The 21,430-nt window shown below is 45.7% G+C and overlaps 1 protein-coding gene across 7 annotated transcripts in view; it reads left to right on the top strand.

Moving 5' to 3' along the window:
• Window positions 1-17,360, top strand: part of ITSN1 (intersectin 1) — a 226,228-nt gene extending 208,868 nt beyond the window's left edge. For all 7 annotated transcript variants that reach the window (XM_075132970.1, XM_048867649.2, XM_075132962.1 and 4 more), the window contains 7 exons: window positions 1,999-2,166; window positions 9,913-10,125; window positions 10,657-10,778; window positions 12,820-12,902; window positions 13,006-13,089; window positions 13,560-13,733; window positions 15,130-17,360. In XM_075132970.1, the coding sequence (XP_074989071.1) occupies window positions 1,999-2,166; window positions 9,913-10,125; window positions 10,657-10,778; window positions 12,820-12,902; window positions 13,006-13,089; window positions 13,560-13,733; window positions 15,130-15,278 (993 nt within the window). In that variant the 3' untranslated portion in view covers window positions 15,279-17,360. The remainder of the gene's footprint in view (window positions 1-1,998; window positions 2,167-9,912; window positions 10,126-10,656; window positions 10,779-12,819; window positions 12,903-13,005; window positions 13,090-13,559; window positions 13,734-15,129) is intronic.
• The last annotated feature ends 4,070 nt before the right edge of the window (window positions 17,361-21,430 follow it).

Genomic DNA, 21,430 nt, shown 5'->3' with positions numbered 1-21,430 from the left:
CTGCTGTACATGCCTTCCCCTCCCCCTGGGCTTGTGAGTTATTCATTTTGCACAGCCATTGAAGCCAGATTGGTGCAAGTTACATTACTGTACAACTTACATCCATTTTCTGTCCAACTTTCATCTGATGTCTAACTCACATCACCATTACCATTACTACTGAATTTGGCCCAAAACTTATCTAGGAGAGAGACATTATACCAGGCCTGAATTTGGCCTGAAAAGTCAGATTCCTTCAGCAGCCCTGAATCCTCCTCTGTATATGACCAGATGTAATGGGGTGGCACCCACCTCTCATGAGCGCCCCGTTCTGGTCAGGTGTGCAGTCTTTCAGGTCTGGTGACCCTTGTCGGTGGTTTCTCAGTGATTCAGCCCTCCGGCTGAGTCTCTCACACTATCTGAATGTGAATTAGAACAGACCCCTTCTGGAGTATACAGTGCACCAGGGGCCTATCTCAGTACCCCTTAATTGGTGTCTCTCTAGCCGTCCCCAGGCTCAGTCTTTAAGTGCTCCCAGCCCTGGTATGGGCATGCCCCCAGGGCTTCCTCCCTGGGGCACTACCTTCCTGTGGTGCTCCCCGGGCTCAGTCCTTACTCAGTCCCAGCAGCCAGCCAGGAGCTCCTTCTTAGCTCCCCTGGTCCCTGTCCACACTGAGCTGTTCTGCTGTTCTTTTAGCTGGCCAGGAACATGGTTCTCTCTCCTCCAGCTCCAGGCAGCAACTGACTGCTGCTCTGTGTTTTTCAGCTCCTTTTATATGGCCCTGCTGGGCCCTGATAGGCTGCTCCATGCAGCCTCTCTCATTGGCTGCTTCCCCACAACCACACTTGGATTTCTTGTCTGCTCTTCTCTAGGATGGGGCGTGGCAGGACCCTGAGGCCTCCAGCAGGAGGCTTCGGAGCCTCATCCACCCTGTCACAACTGAACATACTGCTCTAGGGCCCTACCAAATTCATGGTCACGAAAAAATGTGTCACGGACCGTGAAATCTGGTCTCCCCTGTGAAATCTGGTCTCTGTGTATTTTTACTCTATACTAAACAGGTTTCACAGGAGAAATCAGCATTTCTCAAACTGGGGATCTCAACCCAAAAGAGGGTTTGGGGGGTTGCAAGGCTATGGTAGGGAGTTTGCGCTATTGCCACCTTTACCTCTACGCTGCCTTCAGAGCTGGGCAGCTGGAGAGCGGTGGTTGCTGGCTGGACGCCCAGCTCGAAGGCAGCGCCACCGCCAGCAGCAGCGAGGGTGACAATACCAGACCAGGCCACCCTTACTTCTGCACTGCTGCTTGTGGCAGTGCAGCAGCCTTCAGAGCTGAGCTCTCAGCCAGCAGCCGCAGAGCTTCCTGCAGCCGGGGGAGGTTCCTGGAGGTGGGTCTGACCCGAACCCAGAAGAGGCCCTTGCAGGGTAAGAGGAAGTCCTGTCCTTCACCAGCCCAGCCAGGACCAGCAGTTGGAGCCCAGCATATGGTAGGAACCCTCAACCAGGGTGCCCAACGTCCTGCCCCTCCTCCATTCTGGGCCAAGTGCTTAAAGTGGCTTTGGGCTTGCAGTGGGGGGGATGACCATGGAAAACCACCCTGCCACCCATGGTGCCATGGGTGGTCGCCTATGTCGCCCACTTGTAAGGTTGCTATTCCTGCCCGCCCCAAAAGTAAGGACCCCTCCATACCATGCCTCCCTCACTTCTGTGCTGCTGTTGGCAGCGATGCTGCCCTCAGTGTTGGGCGCCCAGCCAGCAGCCTTCATGAAAAATTTTGCTAAAAGACTTGTCTTATCAGCAATAGAACTGGCCACAATGGGATGATTTCTTTGTAAAAACAAAACAGTTTTTTCACTGAAATTTGAACTTTTGAGGAAAAAAATAACCAAAACATAAAAATTTGGAACATTTTGACCAGTGCTAAAAAAAAAAAAATAAAATAAAATGTAGAGCTGACAAGATGGGTGGATTTACAGCCAAAGGTAACAAAAGAAACTAAGCTGTTTTACTTACCTGTAGATAATAGAAAACACTCCTGAAAATCACCCTGACCACAGTCACTTGAAGCATGCTCTGGAGAAAGCGGAAGAATTGTGTTCCCAAGTAAATGAAGGGGTGCGTGAGAAGGAAAATTCAGACAGGCTGGAATGGATCCAGGCTCACGTTCAACGTGAAGGCCTGTCTGAGGTAAACATTGTAACACATATTGAAGTACATAGCATGGTCGTGTTTCATGTTTACTCACCAACCAAGACAAAACAATGATTTGAACATGCCATTGCATCCAAAGATGAAAAGAATATTGTCATCACTTAATCTTTCATATCTTTTTTTTTTTTTGCCCTCCATGGGGCATCTCTTACATTCATGCAAACTATCCATTTCACTATTGATTTTTTGTTTTCTTCTATTTGGCAAGCAATGCTTTTGTTTCCTGTATTTGGAATGGTGCCAGATTTAAATATTGCCATTTTGTTCAACTGTAATTTCAATTTATATAGTACTTTACAATAGTAATATTGCTATCTTGCATATACAGTATATACATCCTTCCATTATGAAAGACTACTACACTATTCTGTATTGCTTTATAAATGGAGCTGGTTGAAAAAGAGCAAGCATCTTTTGTGATAAAACTTCATCTAAACTTTGAAAATTCAAAAAATGTTGACCAAATCTATTTATAAACTTTACAGATAGGAATCACTTTGTCTTGTCCATCACCAACTGGTACGTTACAGGTGTCATGCTAAAGTCTCTTCAATGATGTCATGATAAAACATTTTGGTTTTATAGGTCCTATAAAAATAGTAACTTTTTTTAAAGTTCTGGTTGTGGCACCCCTATTCTGGTCAGGGTAGAAGAGGCAGAGAGAATATTGCTTGATTTTCAAACCCCACAGTTTGCCATCCTGGCAATTTGAAAAATCATCTTCTGTTTTATGAACTGAAAAGATGTATTTCAGCTCATTGAGGAACAATAAATGGGGAGCTGCATGATGCTGTTTTTCTGCCATCACAGTGGAAAGACCCACAGGCCAGTTTAAGAAAAGTGGTGCAGTTGGTCACAGTTTTAATAAGCAGAACTATTGCCCAACAGCAAGTGAAAGTAGGGAAGAAGGGGTGTCCTTCTGCTCCCCTAACCCCACGGTCCCGCCCTGGCACACCCAAAAGACCAGCTAGCCAGTTTCTGACAAATATCAAGGTGAGAGCACCCCACCTTCTGTGCTGAGAGATTGGGCCCTCCCACAGTCATGCCTTCATCACTTCCTAAAGATTGGCTTGTTTCTAATCTGAGGAAGGAGTCACTATACGTAACATCTGACCCCTTAGGGTGGGGTGGACCATGAGACACCAGAATGCCAACAAGTGCAAATAGGCCTAACAGTTACACATTACCAAAAGGAAAAACTGAAACTTAACTACTTCTTCTAGTGATTGCTCATATTGATTCCAGTTAGGTGTGCGCACGCCGTGTGCACAGTCATCGGAAAGATTTCCCTTAGCAGCTCCCATGGGGTCGGCTGTGGAGCCCCCTGGAGTGGTGCCTGCCTGGTGCCCAATATATGACCCTGCTGACCCAACCCCCCATCAATTCCTTTTTACTGTCCATGATGGCCGTTGGAACAGAGTTCACTTGCTCAGCAAGGACTTTCCTTAGCATTTCTCCCTAGTTAGTTGTTCTAGTTACCCATTTTAGTTTACATAGTAGATAGTAAGGTTTGGGAGCAGGATCTTTCCCCAATCCCTAACCACTCCTCGGGCTCATTAGTGACCCCCACGACTCTTGCTTAAAGTGTCTGGGGGAGGCGCACCAGACTGAGAGGTGCAAAATTTGCAGGGCTTTTTGTCCGAGAACTAAAAAGGAGTGAGATTTCCGCCTCAAGCAACTTCTCATGGAGTCTGCTCTGCTGCAGACCGCCAGGACTCAGCACCGAGCACGTCCGTACGGACTGCTCTGGCATCGGTAGGTGATACGGTGCCAAGGAAGGACTCTAGTACAAGAGACCCTCAGCATCTGTGCTCCCCGGCACTACAGCCAGGAGCAGCAGCCCAGCACTGCTTGACTTCGCTGGTGCCCCACAAGTGGCATAGGAAGACCGAAAGGGGGTTCTCACTGGCTCCAAAAGCCACAGGACCGTCAGGGTATGCACAGGCACACCCCAGAACAGACTCGGGGCCAAAATAACAAGAGTCGGTGCCATTGACTTCGGTGCCGCAGAGGGGACCGTTGGGTCTGGCACGCAGCGACTCTTCGCAAGGGCAGTGTCAGGCAGAGGAGTTAGAGCCACCTGCCACCCTGGACACTTTTGAAGCCACCAGACACTTAATTGAAATGACGGCTTCACAGCCCCCGGTTCTGAGGGACAAGCCTGCAGTTCCAATATGTCCAGTATCGTCTAGAGGCAAGCCAGCTATGATGCAGCGATCACAGTCCACAGCTCAGCACCATCTGCGACACCACTTCCAGTCGCTATTACTGCAGTACCGCTCCCCGGCACCGAGCTCCGTAAGAGCATCTCCGGCACCGGTGCGACACTCCCCCTCTCCACCACTGAGGGTGGACCCGCACTGATCCCTGGCTCCGAGAGCAGACCGGCATCGACCCATGGCACCATTCCCTCAGGCTCAGGCTGCTGCCAAGGTGAATCCAGCACAAGACCAGCTGCAGGGTCAGGCTACATCCACCTCGACTGTAGCTGCCACAGGGGCAGGCACTGACCAAGAGGAGGTCAGGGAGCTGGAGGGACAGGAGGACCTGGTACCACCTCTGATCACCTTGTCTTCATCCCTTGATGAGACTGTGGCAGGGGCTTCAGCTTCAGGCCCTTGACCACAGGGTGCATCAGGACCTTCTGAGGCGGATTGCCCGCAACACGGGGTTGCAAGCGGAGGAAGAGGTCAAGGCCGAGGACCCCATGATAGACATTCTTACTCTTGAAGATCCATCGCTGGTAGCTCTGCCATTAATCAAGACCATTCAGAGCAACATCAAGACTCTGTGGCAGACCCCAGCCTCAGTTCCACTGACCGCCAGGGGTGTGGAACACAAATACTTCGTTTCTTCCAAGGGCTACGAATATCTGTTCTCACACCTGCAGCCATGCTCTATGGTCGTTTCAGCAGTTAATGAGAAAGAGTGGTAGGGACAGCAAGGGCTGGCCCCCAAATATAAGGAGGCAAAAAGGATGGACCTTTTCGATAGGAAGGTCTATGCCACTGGGGTCCTTCAGCAGAGGATAGCTAACCAGCAAGCTATCCTCAACAGATATAACTTCAACTCATGGGCCTCCATGCTGAAGTTTAAAGAGCTGATCCCTGCGGACTCTAGGGCCAAATTCTCTGCCATTTTCAAGGAAGGGAAGGTGGTGGTGCAGACCTCGCTGCAGGCGTCCCTAGACTCTGTGGACTTGGCCACCCATACCCTTTCCTCAGGTATAGCCATGAGGAGGACCTCATGGCTTCAGGGATCCAGGCTTACCCCCAGAGGCGGAGCAAACCCTGCAGGACCTTCCCTTTGAGGGCATGGGGCTGTCCTCCAAGCAGACTCACTCCAAGCTGCACAGCTTGAAAGACTCCAGGGTGTGAGTCCATGAAGTCGTTGGGAATGCACACGCTGGCAACCCAATGTAAGCACTTCAAGCCCCAACCGCAACAACAGTGCCCACATTCTCCTCAGCCGAGGCGGGATTTCTATAGATGAAGGGGCAGGAATGGTAGGTGCAAGCCTTCTGAGCCCGCTTCATGGGAGGGCCAAGGCCAGTCCAAACCTTAGAGCCAAAAGGCTCTAAACAGGCCTTTTGAAGGTGTGACTGAGGATAGCACACCTGTCTCTCCACCGCATCCTTGCCCGTTTTCTGACCCATCTGTCCCACTTCTACTGTGTTTGGTCCCAAATAACATCAGACCACTGGGTTCTTCACATGGTAGAAGTGGGATATTCTCTCCAATTCCATCCTTCTTCAGGGACCGTTCTTACGAGCAACTTCTTATCCAGGAGGTGCAGTCGCTCCTCGCTATAGGGACAGTGGAGGTTCCTGGGGAGCTAAGGGGTAAGGGATTCTACTCCCCCCATTTCCTAATCCCCAAAGTAAAAGGGGGGTCTCGACCCATTTTAGACCTGCGAGGGTTCAACCAGTTCATGGTAAAGTTGAAGATCCGCATGGTCTCCCTGAGCTCTATTATCCCGTCCTTGGATCCAGAAGACTGGTACGCTGCAGTTGACATGAAAGACGCATACTTTCACATAGCCATTTGGCCTGCGCACAGACGATTTCTGCAGTTTGTAGTCGACCACAAACACTGTCAGTTCACAGTCCTCCCATTCGGTCTGTCGACAGCCCCCCAAGTGTTCACCAAGTGCATGTCAGTCATAGCAGCCTTCTTCTGGAGGAGGCAGATGCAGGTATACCCATACCTAGACGACTGGCTGCTCAGGGGGCATACCAGGGAGCAAGTGGAATCTCAGGTCTGCTTAGTCAGATCCACTTTCAACAGACTGGGACGACTCTTCAACGTGAACAAGTCAACCTTATCACTTTCCCAAACAATAGTTTATTGGAGCGGTGCTGGACTCGGTGTAGGCAAGGGTGTTCCTGCCAGAGACCCAATTCCAGGCCATGACAGACATTATCCAAAGCTTCAGGCGGTACCCAACTGCCGCCGCAAGGGGATGCCGGAGTCTCTTTGGCCACATGGCAGCCTGCACTTCCGTAGTCCGGCATGCCAGAGGCTCAGGCCCCTTCAAGCGTGACTCACCTCGGTATACCGCCCGGGACGTGACATGCTGGTCTCGGTAGTGATGGTGCCAGTGATGGGATTCGAGTCCCTACACTGGTGGCTCAACCCTCAGATGGTATGTGAAGGTGTCCCCATCAACAGCCCTCCTTGTCCCTAATAATGGACGTGTCAGCTCTGGGTTGGGGGGCACCTCTGGGAGATCTCTGAACACAGCCTGTGGTCGCAGGATGAGCTCTCCCTCCATATCAATATCAGGGAGCTCAGAGCAGTGCGACTGGCATGCCAAACTTTCCAGTCCCAGGTGCAAGGCCAGTGTGTAGCAGCGATGACAGACAACACCACTGCTATGTTTTACATCAACAAACAGAGTGGAGCCCGTTCCTCCCCGCTATGTCGGGAAGCCCTCCAGCTACGGGAGTTCTGCACAGCCCACTCCACTCACCTGGAGGCGTCCTATCTCCTAGGAGTGCAGAACAAACTAGCGGACCACCTCAGCAGATCGTTCTGCAACCATGAGTGGTCCATCCATCCGGATGTCCTTCATTATCTCTTCCAAAGGTGCGGGTTTCCCCTGGTCAATCTCTTTGCCACCCGGAGCAATAGAAAGTGCCCAATGTTCTGTTCCTTCCAGAAACACAGCCCGGGTGGAATCACGGACACATTTCTGCTACCCTGGGGAGACCGACTCATGTATAGCTTCCCTCCGGTCCCACTCGTGCACAAGGTGCTGCTCAAGATCTGTAGAAACAAAGCGCAGGTAATTCTGCTGGCCCTAGCATGGCCCTGTCAACACTGGTACACCACGCTTCTGGAGCTGTCAGTGGACACCCCAATCTTGTTACCACTCTACCCCAATCTGATCACTCAGGACCACGGTCGCCTTCACCACCCCGACCTCCAGTCCTTCCATCTCACGGCCCAGAAGCTTCATGGTTAAACCCCATGGAGCTCCTGTGTTCAGAGCCAGTAAGGGAGGTTCTACTTAGTAGCAGGAAACCATCCACCAGGGCCACTTATCTAGCCAAGTGGAAGAGGTTCACTTGCTGGTGAGCCCAGCAACACACACCTCCACTCCAGGTGTCTATACCACTCATCCTGGAGGATCTTCTGCACCTCAACCAACAAGGCCTGGCAACGTCATCCATCAAAGTACACCTTGCTGCCATCTTGGCCTTCCATCCAGGAGTGTCTAGGTGTTTTCTATTCACTAATCCTATGGTAGGACATTTCCTAAGGGTCTGGAACAGCTACATCCACAGGTTAGACAGCCTGTTCCTGCGTGGGACCTTAACCTAGTCCTCTCCAGACTAATGGGGCCCCCGTTCGAACCGTTGGTGACTTGCTCCCTTCTCAATCTGTCGTGGAAGGTAGCCTTCCTGGTGGCCATCACATCAGCTAGGAGGGTGTCGGAGTTAAAGCCCTTACTTCTGATCCTCCATACACGGTCTTCCACAAGGACAAGGTGCAACTAAGACTTCACCCAGTGTTTCTTCCTAACGTAGTGTCAAAATTCCATACTAGGCAAGACATTTTTCTACACATATATTATCCTAAGCCTCACACCAGTACCCAAGAGCAGAGGCTACACTCATTGGATGTTCGGCAGGCGCTAGCATTCTACATTGAGCGCACAAAGCCATTCAGGAAGTCGAACCAACTATTCGTGGTGGTGGCGGCAGACCGGATGAAAGGTCCCCCAGTCTCATGTCAAAGAATATCTTCCTGGATTACAGCCTACATCCGCACTTGTTACGAGCTTACCAAGGTCCCAGCTCTGGCTATTAAGGCACATTCCACAAGGGCACAAGCCTCAGCAGCAGCGTTCCTGGCCCAGGTCCCGATACAAGAAATCTGCAGGGCAGCAACTTGGTCCTCAGTGCATACATTCACCTCGCATTATGCCATCGTCCAGCATGCCAGAGATGATGCAGCTTTTGGAAGAGTGGTGCTCCAATCAGCTATTCCTTAACTCAAACCTCACCTCCGGGGTGGAACTTGGGAGTCACCTAACTGGAATCAATATGAGCAATCACTCAAAGAATAAAAAATGGTTACTCACCTTCTCGTAACTGTTGTTCTTTGAGATGTGTTGCTCATATCCATTCCAAACCCACCCGCCTTTCCCTCTGTCGGATTAACCAGAAAGAAGGAACTGAAGGGGGGTCGGGTCAGCAGGGTCATATATTGAGTGCCATGAAGGCGCCACTCCAGGAGGCTACATAGCTGACCCAACAGGAGCTGCTAAGGGAAAACTTTCCAATGACCGTGCACACAGCATGCACACACCTAATCGGCATGGATGTGAGCCACACATCTTGAAGAACAACAGTTATGAGAAGGTGAGTAACAGTTTTTTATAAGAGCTAGTGGATAATGTGCAATTAATCCAAACTCCTCTCCATAGCCACTGACTAGCAGATAACCTGCTAAACCAAGCATCATGGACACAAAAAGAAGAAGCACCGTGGTTATCCAGAAGCCCGAGTATGAATTAGACAGTGAAATCCAAACACAGGAGCAAGACCATATGCCAGCTGCCCCCCTCCCGCAACACACACACATGCTAAATCTTACAGCTGCTGTGGTGATGGATCAGCCAATAGGGAGGTCCATTGACTCCATCTGCATTACAACCACCAATCAGGAAAGAGCCATCAGCTTTGTTCCCTCCCCCACAGAGATACCAGTATGCAGCAGGAAAGATAAAAAAGAGGCCCAAGTGCTTTTGTCTTCCTTGCCCTCATGATGTGCTGGCCTGGTCAGACTGAAGAGCCCTAGATCAACAGAAGAGCGGCCATACTAGGTCAGACCAAAGGTCTATCTAGCCCAGTATCCTGTCTGCCGAAAGTGGCCAATGCCAGGTGCCCCAGAGGGCATAAACAGAACAGGTAATTATCAAGTGATCCATCCCCTGTTGCCCATTCCCAGCTTCTGGCAAACAGAGGCTAGGGACACCATCCCTGCCCATCCTGGCTAATAGCCATTGATGGACCTATCCTCAAATTAATAGTTGTTTTTCTATCATCTTTCTATGCCTTGTGCTGCTCGTACTGTGAGACTGAGGCATTACCCATCATCCCTGTGAAATGAAGTGAAGCAAATGTCAGAACTCAAACCTGTATTTGATCTCTTCCAGGGAAGCCTCAATGGTTTGATCTTGTACATTGCATTGTTCTTCTTCTTCTTTTCTCAGCAACTCGTCTTTAATTCTGTTACAAACTGCTTGGGACCACGCAAGTTTCTGCACAGTGGGAAACTCTACAAAGCCAAGAGCAACAAGGAACTGTATGGTTTTCTGTTCAATGATTTCCTCCTGCTAACTCAGATCATAAAGCCTCTTGGTTCCTCTGGTACAGACAAGGTCTTCAGCCCCAAATCGAATCTGCAGTATAAAATGTATAAAACTGTAAGTATTGCTTTTATGGCAGCCAAGCTGTTGGTGTTTTAACAGTTCAGGAAGGTGGTGGTTCCCCACTTGGAAGTGTGGGCAATGGCACTGTCTGGTGCTGTATAAGAAAGAAAGAGGCTGTCAAGTACACTTGGGACTCCAGTCCTGTGGTGCTGGTGCTGGACAGGCTGTAAGCTTGATCTGTATAAAAGAAGGCACTTTTGAGCACCCTATTAGCTGACTTCAAGTATTCCAGCTACAGAAAGAGGGAAGTGATGCAGAGGGCAGTGTGCTGCTTGCAGGAAGGGAGAACTTTGAAAGAACTCTGTGACTCAAGTAGAAGCATTCACAGGATCTGTCTGTCTGTCACTTGTCTTTGGCAAGAGAAAGGGTGAATGGGACACAAGCCCTTTGAAGAAGGGAGTTTAAAAAGCGGGGGGTGAGAAGGGATATTCTGGGCACAAACAAAAACCGTCTGTATTGTGTTGAGCATTCCACTGTGTTCAGATATAGTGCTGTATTACTCTAGCTTTGCCTAATATTTCACAGCCCATTTTTCTAAATGAGGTACTAGTAAAATTACCCACAGACCCTTCTGGAGATGAGCCCATCTTCCATATCTCCCACATCGATAGAGTCTACACACTTCGTGCGGAAAGCATAAATGAAAGGTAAGTCACTGCAGCCTCCTCACGGCTGACTGTAAAGATTTTGGTGTATATGTTCATGTGCATGTACACACAACAGTCACCATGAAAATCTTCAAAAATGTCTTTGCAAGTAGGTGACATTACTCAGGTGTCTGTAATATTCCCTGCACTTAGTATGGTGAATGTTGCGGTGATTATAATGACTTGAAAATGGGACTCAAATAAAAAAGCGATGTACCCTTCTCTAACGTGACCCAGACCACTAGGGAAATGGTTAACAAAGGGAAAACTCAATCTGACATCATTCCACTTCCGAGTTAACCGATGAAGTGAGACAAGTGTGGGCGGTTCCACCTCTCCTGATACTTTTCGTTTTAGTCAGTCTGTCTCTGCAAACCTAAGAAGACACCACTGCGCCAGGTCACATTTGGAATGTTTTCTGTAAAAACATAAGGACTCGAAAAGTAACTTTTGTGAAAAAGTGAAAGCCTCAGTCCTGCAGAAGCTGATGGGGCAATAAGACAAGAGGTGGTGTGGTGTGGTGCTGAGTACAGGCTCAGTATGATCCTTGCTTGCAAAGGCATCATCTGTACAGATTTTAATGCATATAAACCTGGGTAAAACATCCTTCGCTCCCTGGCGGCCCAAGCTGGGGGCGTTGTGGAGCAGTCACACTTGGGCCGTGGGAGGAGTGGATACCTGACCTCACTCTCTAGAAAACAGCTCTGGTGAATGCACGGAGTTGCAATGAGCAGGACTTCAGAGGAGCAATGCACATCCCTTCTCTGTTGCCACAGGACAGTACCTCTGCAGGAAGGGGAGTGGGAGAGAAAGGGGAGGCAAATGAGGGACTCATGGAACTCAGAGGGGGACCTCCTAGGAGGGAGAACAGACAGGAACTACATGATATAGAATTGTGATTTCTAGGCTTAAAAATTGTTCGTAAAAGTCCATACCGTGGCAGGATCACAGTAGTTCTCCTGGGTGTTTTCTGTATCTCCATTTCCATACCATAAATTAACGGAGTGGGCCAGATCCTCAGCGATGAAAATTGACCTAGCTGGATTAACTTTAATATAACAACACCAGTTTACACTAGTTGGGGATCAGGCCCCATGTTTCACATAGTGATCTGTCACAACAGTTGCCTATTCTGTACTGGAGTGGTTAGTGCAGCCAGCCGATATCTCAGCACTCTGAATATATTTTCTACCAAATCTGAATGTGATTTTGCACTGTATAGATGATGCAGAAATAAACATTTTAACACTTAAGATCACTGACACCTAGAGGTTTGGGTTTTTATTAACAGCGACTTAAATACTGCATTAGCTTCAGTAAATGATGAATTTGGCCAGCAATTTAATCTTTGCTTGTAAATATTTAGAACTGCAAAACCTAAGGCTAAATTCTACACTTGATGCATGCATGGGGCCCCCATTTGCCTACACCTCAGACTTTCTTAGATAGCATGTTACTGCTCCTGAACTCTGCTCTTAACACCAGCCTTGATGCTCTCTCGGTTTCTTTCTTCCCACTCTTTTCTCTGTGCATTTTTCCAAGCTAAGTGAGTGAAATGACCCTCCCCGTCCTGGTTTACAAAGCCACTATCTTCTCCTCATTCACATCCCTTCTAAAACCTCCACAGGCCAGTTTTTCAGCTGGCATAACACAGCGAACCACCAGTGAAGTCAGTAGAGCTCCACTGATTTACACTGCCTGAGCCTCTGGCCCCCAGACATTGTGTAATGCCCAGTTAGTTTATTGTAGTAATGCAGGAGGAATGGGAGGAAAAAGTTATCCCCACCTCTTGATTTCCCACTGTGTCCTGGCCATTGTGATTCTGCCTCTTAGGCCTTTTTACGTATAGACCTTTACACCTCTGCAGAGTCACAATGACTCACAGGTGCAGGGTTCCAATCTAGCATATACCAGTACAGGCCCAGACCTGTAGATTGTGAGGGCTCTGGAGCAGGGACTATCTTTATTTTTGTGTGCTAAAGATAAATAAAATAGTAAGCATAATGCTGTGGGGTAACTTTTTGTCTCTTTCCTTCTGAAGGACTGCCTGGGTTCAGAAAATTAAAGCTGCTTCTGAACTTTACATAGAGACTGAGAAGAAGAAGAGGGAAAAGGCCTACTTAGGTACAGTGTGGAATACGATGCCTGTAGTCTTTCATGGAAATGTCAAAAGCCAGGGGCATACTAATGAATTTTGTCATTCCTCTCCCCTCGCACCCCTCCACAGTTCGCTCCCAAAGGGCAACAGGCATTGGAAGGTTGATGGTGAACATTGTGGAAGGCATTGAGCTAAAACCCTGCAGGTCACATGGTAAGGACCTTACCAGTTTTCCTAGTGTGTGTTATAAGAAGGATGCTTCCCCTGGATGTTCTTGTCTGTCTAACGCTAAAGAAAATGTAGGCCCAAAATGGAGATGATGTGAAGCGAAGCGGTTTTAATGAACCTAATATTCACAGAAACGGTAACTTGCAGGACAACAAAACTTGGGCAGTCGTCATGTATTTAAGTATTTTTTACAAGCTTTCTTAGTGTCACTCACACAAGACTCAATCCCGCAGGGTGCTGAAATCATGAGGAGCTGAGGGTGCTCTGGACGGGCCCACAGGGCTCTGCATCTCAAGATGGGCCCCCAGAGATGCTCTTTGTTCGTTAAAGTGGTGGCAGCCCAGCAGCCTTTTCCTAATTAGATGGTAATGGAAGGTAGAGGGTATTTAGCTGGATGTTAAATCCATGCCCATCAAAATGTGATCACAGCCCTGCATGTGCTTTATTACTTTCAGGAAAGAGTAACCCATACTGTGAGGTGACAATGGGCTCTCAGTGTCACATCACCAAGACTATGCAGGACACTCTCAACCCTAAATGGAACTCTAACTGCCAATTCTTTATCAAAGATCTGGAGCAGGATGTACTGTGCATAACCGTGTTTGAGAGGGATCAGTTCTCCCCAGACGGTAAGTATGAAGCTGCTTCACTTCTGGTGATATTGTCCCTTCTCCCCACCTTTCAATTTATTAGGAGTTAACTGAGTGCTGATGTAAACATTTAACAGCACAGAAGCGCTCAGTTTATAGCTCTGACTTGCCTCTTAAGGTGTGTCTACAGTGCAGTTAAAGCTGTGATTGCACATACCCAGACTTGCTTTAATCTGGCTAGCACAGCACAGCTAAAAATAGCAGGGAAGACACAGTAGCATGGGCTTCAGCACAGAAGGGAACAAGCCTGCCTGGAACACTGGGGTACACACTCGCAGTCTTAACCCGTACTGGGGTCTGGGCTGCTGTGTCTTCACGGCTGTGTTTAGCTGAGCTAGCTAGACAAAAGCTAGCATGTGTATGCCTACCCAAGGGCATGTTTAAAGCTATGGCATTACAGTGGCACAGCTGCATGCTGACATACCCTTAAGTGATGCATTGTCCTGGTGCTGGCCCCTTTTCACTGAACTGAGGTGGATTTCACACTAAAATAATATTTCACCTGGATGATATGTTGTTCTCCCCTTTCACAACTGTTGCCTTCATTTCTTTTTGTGATTTAAGGGTTACATACTTGTAATTACTGATCCCATGAATGATATAGATGATCCAATCCAATGGTTTGACATTTTTGGTATTTTGTTTGGCATGTATGATTTTTGAATTTTAATACAAGAAGGTAGGCATTGCCAGACTGGATCAGACCTGTGGTCCATCTAGTATTCTGTCTTTGGCAGTGCCCAGTACTATATGCTTCAGAGGAAGGTATAAGAAACCCACAGTAGGCAGATGTGGGGTAATCTGTCCCTCAATCTTAGATCTCATCCTGATCACTAGTAGTTAGAAATAGGCTTAAGCTTGGAAGCACAAGGTTTAATATTCCTTCCAAAAATTTTATCATCAATAACCATGATAATGCTGGATATTCTTTATATCAATATAGATATCCAATATTTTAAAAACTTGCTAAATTCTTGGCCTCAATTAGTTCCTGTGGCAATGAGTTCCACAATCTAATTATGTGTTGTGTGAAGAAATATTCACTTGTCAGGTTTGAATTTGTCACCTTTTAATTTAATTGAATATCCCTTTTGTTTCTTGTACTTCTACCTGATGTTGATTTAAATGTATTCGTTTAAAAAAAAAGGGTAGATGGAATATAAAAGCAAATTAGAAAAGCCAATTTTAGATTCAGGAGATGTTAAGGCTTTACCTATATTAGCCATTAAACTATTGTTGAAAGAGGGCATATTTTCTCCTTATATTCCCAATGCAGATGGAAGCTAGTGCCGCCTTTGAAGTAACATTTTGTCAGAAAATGAAGTGGAAAGTGAAAATGTATTTCACTCTGAATATGCTGATTTTTGTGTTTCAGACTTTTTGGGCCGAACTGAAATCCGTGTGGCAGACATTAAGAAGGATCAGGGCTCAAAGGGACCAGTTACAAAATGTCTCCTCCTGCATGAAGTCCCAACAGGAGAGATTGTAGTCCGGCTAGATCTGCAATTGTTTGATGAACCTTAGAGGAAAATGCACCAGTGTTTCACTTTAATCTGAGTTCACTGCAATAGGTGTCTGCAGAAGCTGTCTGTCTAGAAATCCTTATTCCTTTTATATGAAACTACTGCTTGTTCTTTATGTGCAAGGGGGTTATCAAAGCAAACAGGAAAATCTATGTGCCTTGATAATCCTTGCTGAAAATTGAATCCCAGTTTTGGGAGTAGATCTCTGTCTCTGTGTGGAACTTCATTATGGTTTTCAGGGTTTCTGAAGTAACATAGTCGTAACTTGTACTCCAAGCTGAAAGGTGAACAAACCATGTAGGTTGTTGCACTTACTCCAGTTACTGTAATGTTTAATTTAAATGAAGAGGGCACTGATTGTATGTTTGAAGGCTTTCTGTAAACTTCCCCATAGGAATTTTGTGCCTATTGCCCCACAAAGTGGTGTATAAACATGACATGAATGAACACTTACCAGGTAAGAAGATCTCTGATTTTCTTTAGGATTGTTATGGTGGTATTTGAAATGCTGTTGTTTTTAAATATATAAATATATATATAAACACAGAAGGTACCGTTATTGCACTCTCAAAATAAGGTTTAAAAGAAACTTAAACAGCGCACAAGCCTTGTGCTAGCACTCTCCACAGCAGTGAATTTCACCCTAACAGAGTACCATCATTTCCTGGAGGGTTGTAAATGTTTAAACAAATAAGTGAAGGAGATAGAATGTTGTACTGTACCACTTCTTTACTACTGCTGCTTAATTGTGTGAAAGCTGATGGATGATCAAGTCACCAGCTCTGACAAGAAATCACTGCTCTAGCTCAGGAAGCTAATTTCTACCCTGTAGAGTCTAGTTTGCAAAGCAATCAGTGGTGACTGGTTATGAAATTGTACTGTGCCTAAACATATTTGACATCTTGGTTTTGAAATCAGGACAGTAGCGTACTGTAGCTCACAAAAGGTGTTCATTGCAAACCGGGTTCATTCCGAGTTTGTTGGCTATATTAGATGTGACCAAAAAATAAAAAATCTTTGTTTGTGATTGTGCAGAGTGACCCCAAAGTAAAAGGGGTCTTGTTGTCATCTTGGGGGCAGGGCAGAGATTGACACACACAATTCCCCACACATATATAGGCCCTAATTCAGCAAACCTTCCCTGTTCAGCAAAGAACCTAACTTTACATATGTGCTTAAGTCCCATTTACTTTAAGCATATGTTCAATTGCTTTTCTGAGTTGGGACCTCCAAGGACAATAGAGCCCCATAAGAGAGTAAAGTCCATCATTGTTCTGCTTAGAGTCCTTTTGTTCATTACCTAGGTATCATGCATAAACTGGTATTTTTGTAATGACTTTATTTCAGAATGAGCTGTCAACCCCTTCATTGGCATGTTAATGTTCTTGTGGAGCTTGTTGGTAGGTTTTGATGTTCTTTGCATGTCGTTTTGGTACTAGTTCCCACCTTTCCTGTATAGATGGTGTTCTCTGGAGAGCACTACAAGTCTTCATGATTTCCATTAGGAAATTAGGATATCTTCATAATGGATAGCTAGATACAGTATGGTAATAAGTGTAAACTGTGCTGGGAAATGTCTGTGTGTTATAATTTCCTTCAAGACCACTGTAATGTTTCAAGAAATTGAAAAGCAAAATCCTGTATGTTGGAAGGACAATGAAGTTTACATTTCATACTTTTAAAAATCTCTTTATTATTTATTTATTGACGATAATGTAGAATTTTGTATCAGAAATGACAGACATTCGTATGTATTTTTTGAACAAAACAGAGATACACACTTTAGTTAGAAACTGTCAACTGACCAAGTTTTAGAGGAAGTTTAACTTCAAGGCATGCATTTGTTTACCACTAACTGGCTGAAAACACAATTAAAAGAACTTTAAGTTTCTATTTTTCAATGTTGTTAAGAAAAATGTTTCAATTAAAATCTGTAAATAGAACTAAACCCATGGTTTCCTATTTCCATATCAGTACATTTTATTAAATATAATGTATATGAAAATACACATTGTTGTGGTAGGAAAAAAAGTGATAAAATCTATTAATGGAGTAACATTAAATGTCATTGTTCTAACCTTTTTACTGCTGTCCTAATTTTACTCACCAGCTGTAAATAAATTCAATGTTCTAATTCATGGTTTACAAAGTAGTTACACTTGCAAGGTCACTTTTAAAGGGCTCTTGTCACCCAGCATGAATTCCTGTGACAAAATTGGAACATCTTGGGTTTAAAGAAAAATCTAAGCTATGATTTTGAAAGGACCCTAAGGGAGGTACTCAAATTCTGTTGAAATTCAGTAGGAGTTGGACACTTAACTTCTATAGGTTTCTATGAAAATGCCAGCCCTAATCTCTATCATGGCCGATCACATCTTATTTTGTAATTGTAACAGGTCTGAGAGCTTGTCTGGCTAATATCACTTGTCTCAAACAATAGCCTAACCTTGAGGCACAGGGATGTGTGCGTCTAATCCATATTAATGCAAATTGGAGACATATAAAGATGATGATGGGGTGAAGCATGGGGGTTCACCAACACCTCTCTCCCTTAATCACATGGGCTACAAGAACCTAATCCTAAATCCCTGTGCATCAAGGTTACCAAGTTCCCTTACTGTGCATCGAGATATCCCTTTTCTTTTTCTCTCCCTGTCATGCTCTGGGCTGCAGTTCAGACCAGTGAGAGATTGTGTCACTGCTTATATTATAACCCTGAGTTCCCCAAAATGCTTCTGCTACTTTTGGCTCCCAGCCTGAGAGACACGCACGCAGCCAGCATGCCCTTTGTGCGATATACAGCTGTGATTCAGCCACTTTGAATCCAACAGCCAGCCAGCAGTTATCACAGCCACACTTTTGTCTTTCCCAGACTTGGTTAAGGTTAGCAGATGACCCCAACAGACCTCCAGTCCCAAACTTCCCCAAAGCCATGTGCTCTGAAATGTTCAGCCCTCTCCTGCAACATTCAGAGGAATAATAGAGTCCGCTTTTTCCTTTAAAGAGACAATCCCAAACCACTTGCTACGTTAATTGGAGTTAACGTTCACTTTAATTCAAACACAGCATTGCTGGTTTGGATTAATGGTGAAACAAGTTGATAAACAAAAGAGGATTTTAAGTAAGTTCAAGTACAAGAAATAAAGTTAGAAACTGTTACAAGCAAATAAAAGTGAAAACACATCTAAAAGTCTAAAACAACCTGGCAAGGTACAGGCTTTGCTCAAGATGGCTTCAGACACAGAGACACACAGGGAGACAGAGACACTCACACAAAATCTTTCTTCTTCCAGCCATGGCTGACTCTCCCTCAGTCAGGACCTTACAAAGAAGTATAAGATGCTGGCTTAATTTGTCTTCCTAGTTGAAAAATCTTTGCCCAAGCAGGTCTGTCACCTATGTTTAGTCTCCAGAGACTTCAACCCACCACCCTGGATTGCAAGATGCATCTTCCTCAGCTTGCAAGAGCTCTGTTCCCATGTGTCGGTCTAGTGATAGACACCAAAAATGGCTTCTGTCTTTGCATATATCTTCCATTGTTTCAAGAGGCAGGATGACCTCAGGTTGTTCTTCCCTTCCTGTGGGCTTCCCATCCCCCTGTGTGTAAATGGGGCTTCCATTGTTTTGATTGCACCATCCTTAATTTACATTGGAAATGGTAAATAGCTGCCTTCTCTCCTGTCTTGGGGGGAACCTGTTTTTCCCTGTTTGGCCACAGACTTTAAAGCTTAAATATTATAAGTATCCATATTTCCTCATACAGTGTTAATACATACATTTCACAATATTAATCACCAGTGTTGTGTTAGCTTTCAGAAAAGATCTCTTGATACATTTTTACAGTACAGTAATATTGGACACAGTCAGTTGATTCAATTGCTTATCACTTAAGCCCCCCCTCACCTGTCTTTATAGACCAGTAAACCTTTGAAATGGATTCTTCCCAGAGTTACCCCTCAAAGTAAAGTTTATTCAAGTTGTGAGGAAGGCGACATGGCATTGGTGGTGAAGGAAGTTCTGTGTTCTTTCTTCCTCCACTTTTTAAGCTTAATAGCTTTGTTTACCTAATACATAAAAATGGACCTTCATTGTCTTTGCCTGAAGACTGGGCTGGTCAGAGAATCAGATATGCATTCCTTTATCTAAGGCAGACTTGTTTACCAACTCCCCCTGACATGCCTGGTTTAACCACATTTTAGTCATAATTCCAGCGTATATTTGTAACTCTTAATACTCACTGTGTACATATATTTACAAGAATATTAATGATCAGCAAGTTATTAGTTTTCAAATGATACCTCACAAGGCATATTTTGTACAGAGATTATTATAATAGTGTGTTGGGTGTGAATACAGGGGAGCTTAGTGCCCTCCTATTCACACTAAATAGTCTGTAATATAGTGGTACTGTCAGCTTCTGAAACGGAATTGTTTTAAGAGGGTTAACCAAAAGCCCTAAACGTCTATAGATATTGATCAGTAATTATCCATTTTTCCCTATTCAGGAATTAGACAACCTTCCACATTGTTTGTAATGATTCTATGACTGCACGGGACTTCATGCTTGTCAGCTATTCTACATGGCATGACTGCACAGCTCTCCAGTCATCAAGGATTTTATGCTCCCAAAGCACAAACCTCTGTCACTTAAGGTAAATGAGAGTCTCTGTTGGCTGGAGTACCATTAGGGCTTGCCCTAGAGAACAATATAGTCACACAGACATTTGATTAAGACTGACATTCTGTCTAGTAGGGGGATAAGAGACACATTGATAGTAGCCAGTACCTTACATTGTATGGAAAATAATTACTGTACAAATATTCCCTGATTGTATTTACAGAGAGGGCTGGCAGTACCATGATATTTGAATATTGACTGGTAATCTTAGGAGGGCAATATTGCATCATGCAGTGCCACCTTAGTCTGTGCTATTTTCAACACTTAATATTTATATTTCAATAGCACCCAGAGATCCCAGTTGTGATGAGGGCCCATTGTGCCAGTCACTGTACAAACACAGGTGGACGTAAGCCCTTTAAGGCAGGGATTCTAGTCTAAGGCCCCAATCCTACAATATGATAAATGTGGGCAGACTGCTGCTGACTTCACTAGTACTCCTGGTGGGTGTCTGTGACCCCTGACACAGGTCAGATTCTAGGATGGAGTCCTGCAAAGGTTTCTTTGAACTACGTGCTTTTGATTTTGTATTGCGCCTGAGGAATTTTGCCTTTTTCGTTGATGAGTCTTCAAAGAGACTTCAAACCTGTAGTGGAATCATGGCATTCAAGCCTATCGTGCAAAATAGTTTACTCTAAGTTCACAGCACCAGCGGAGAGATTTTATGAAAGTAACACAGAGCCTCCTGTGCCCCACAGATGCCTATTCCAGTAACTCAAGAGGAATTCCAACTGTGGTGCCTCTTCATGCCGTGTTTGGTGCTCTCAGCTGCCCCTTCTCCTGCACCGAGTCTGGGGCTCTGCCCAGCCATATGCATGATGGCAAAGATTCCACTCTGCAAGCTTCTGAAGTGCTCTGACAGTGAGCTGTTCTCTGTATAATGGACTTGTCCGCTCCCAATATCAGGGGGAGTCATATTCACGAGAGATTTGCTTCTGCCCACCCCAGTTACTGTAGTTGTGATAAATCTCTCACCCCTAGACATGGGGAATAGGCATGTCGGCCTGCCAGTTGAAGATCTTGAATCTTTAGCGCACTAGACAGAACTATCCCCATCCTTAGCGTTCTTTGCTCAGGCATTGAAGCTCCTACTCCTTCACTGCCCTCCCACAGGGACGGTGAGGTCTCTCCTACTGTCCTACCCACACCACAACAGGTGGAAAGTCTCACACTTCCTGTCTGCTTCCCCTTGGTCACAACTTCCAGTTTCCTGCTTCTTAACAGCCAGAAACCCTACTTCCTACCTGGTCCCTCCAGAGACTCCTGGAGTTATACACATGGCATTATTCAGTGCCCTCAGGGTTAAATAGAAACAGACCCTCAGACATTAAAAAAAAAAAAGAAATAAAAACAATTGGCAGCACTACGTCTTCCAAGGAGCTGAACCTCGGAGGCAAAGCCCATTGACGTCAGTGGGAGTTGCAAGTGCTCAGTGCCTCTCAGAATCAGACCTAGAAAAACAGAGCTCATGTGTC

This window comes from Caretta caretta, chromosome 1 (assembly GCF_965140235.1).
Source record: "Caretta caretta isolate rCarCar2 chromosome 1, rCarCar1.hap1, whole genome shotgun sequence".
NCBI lineage: Eukaryota > Metazoa > Chordata > Testudines > Cheloniidae > Caretta > Caretta caretta.
This window is presented reverse-complemented; position numbering and strand designations above follow the sequence as displayed.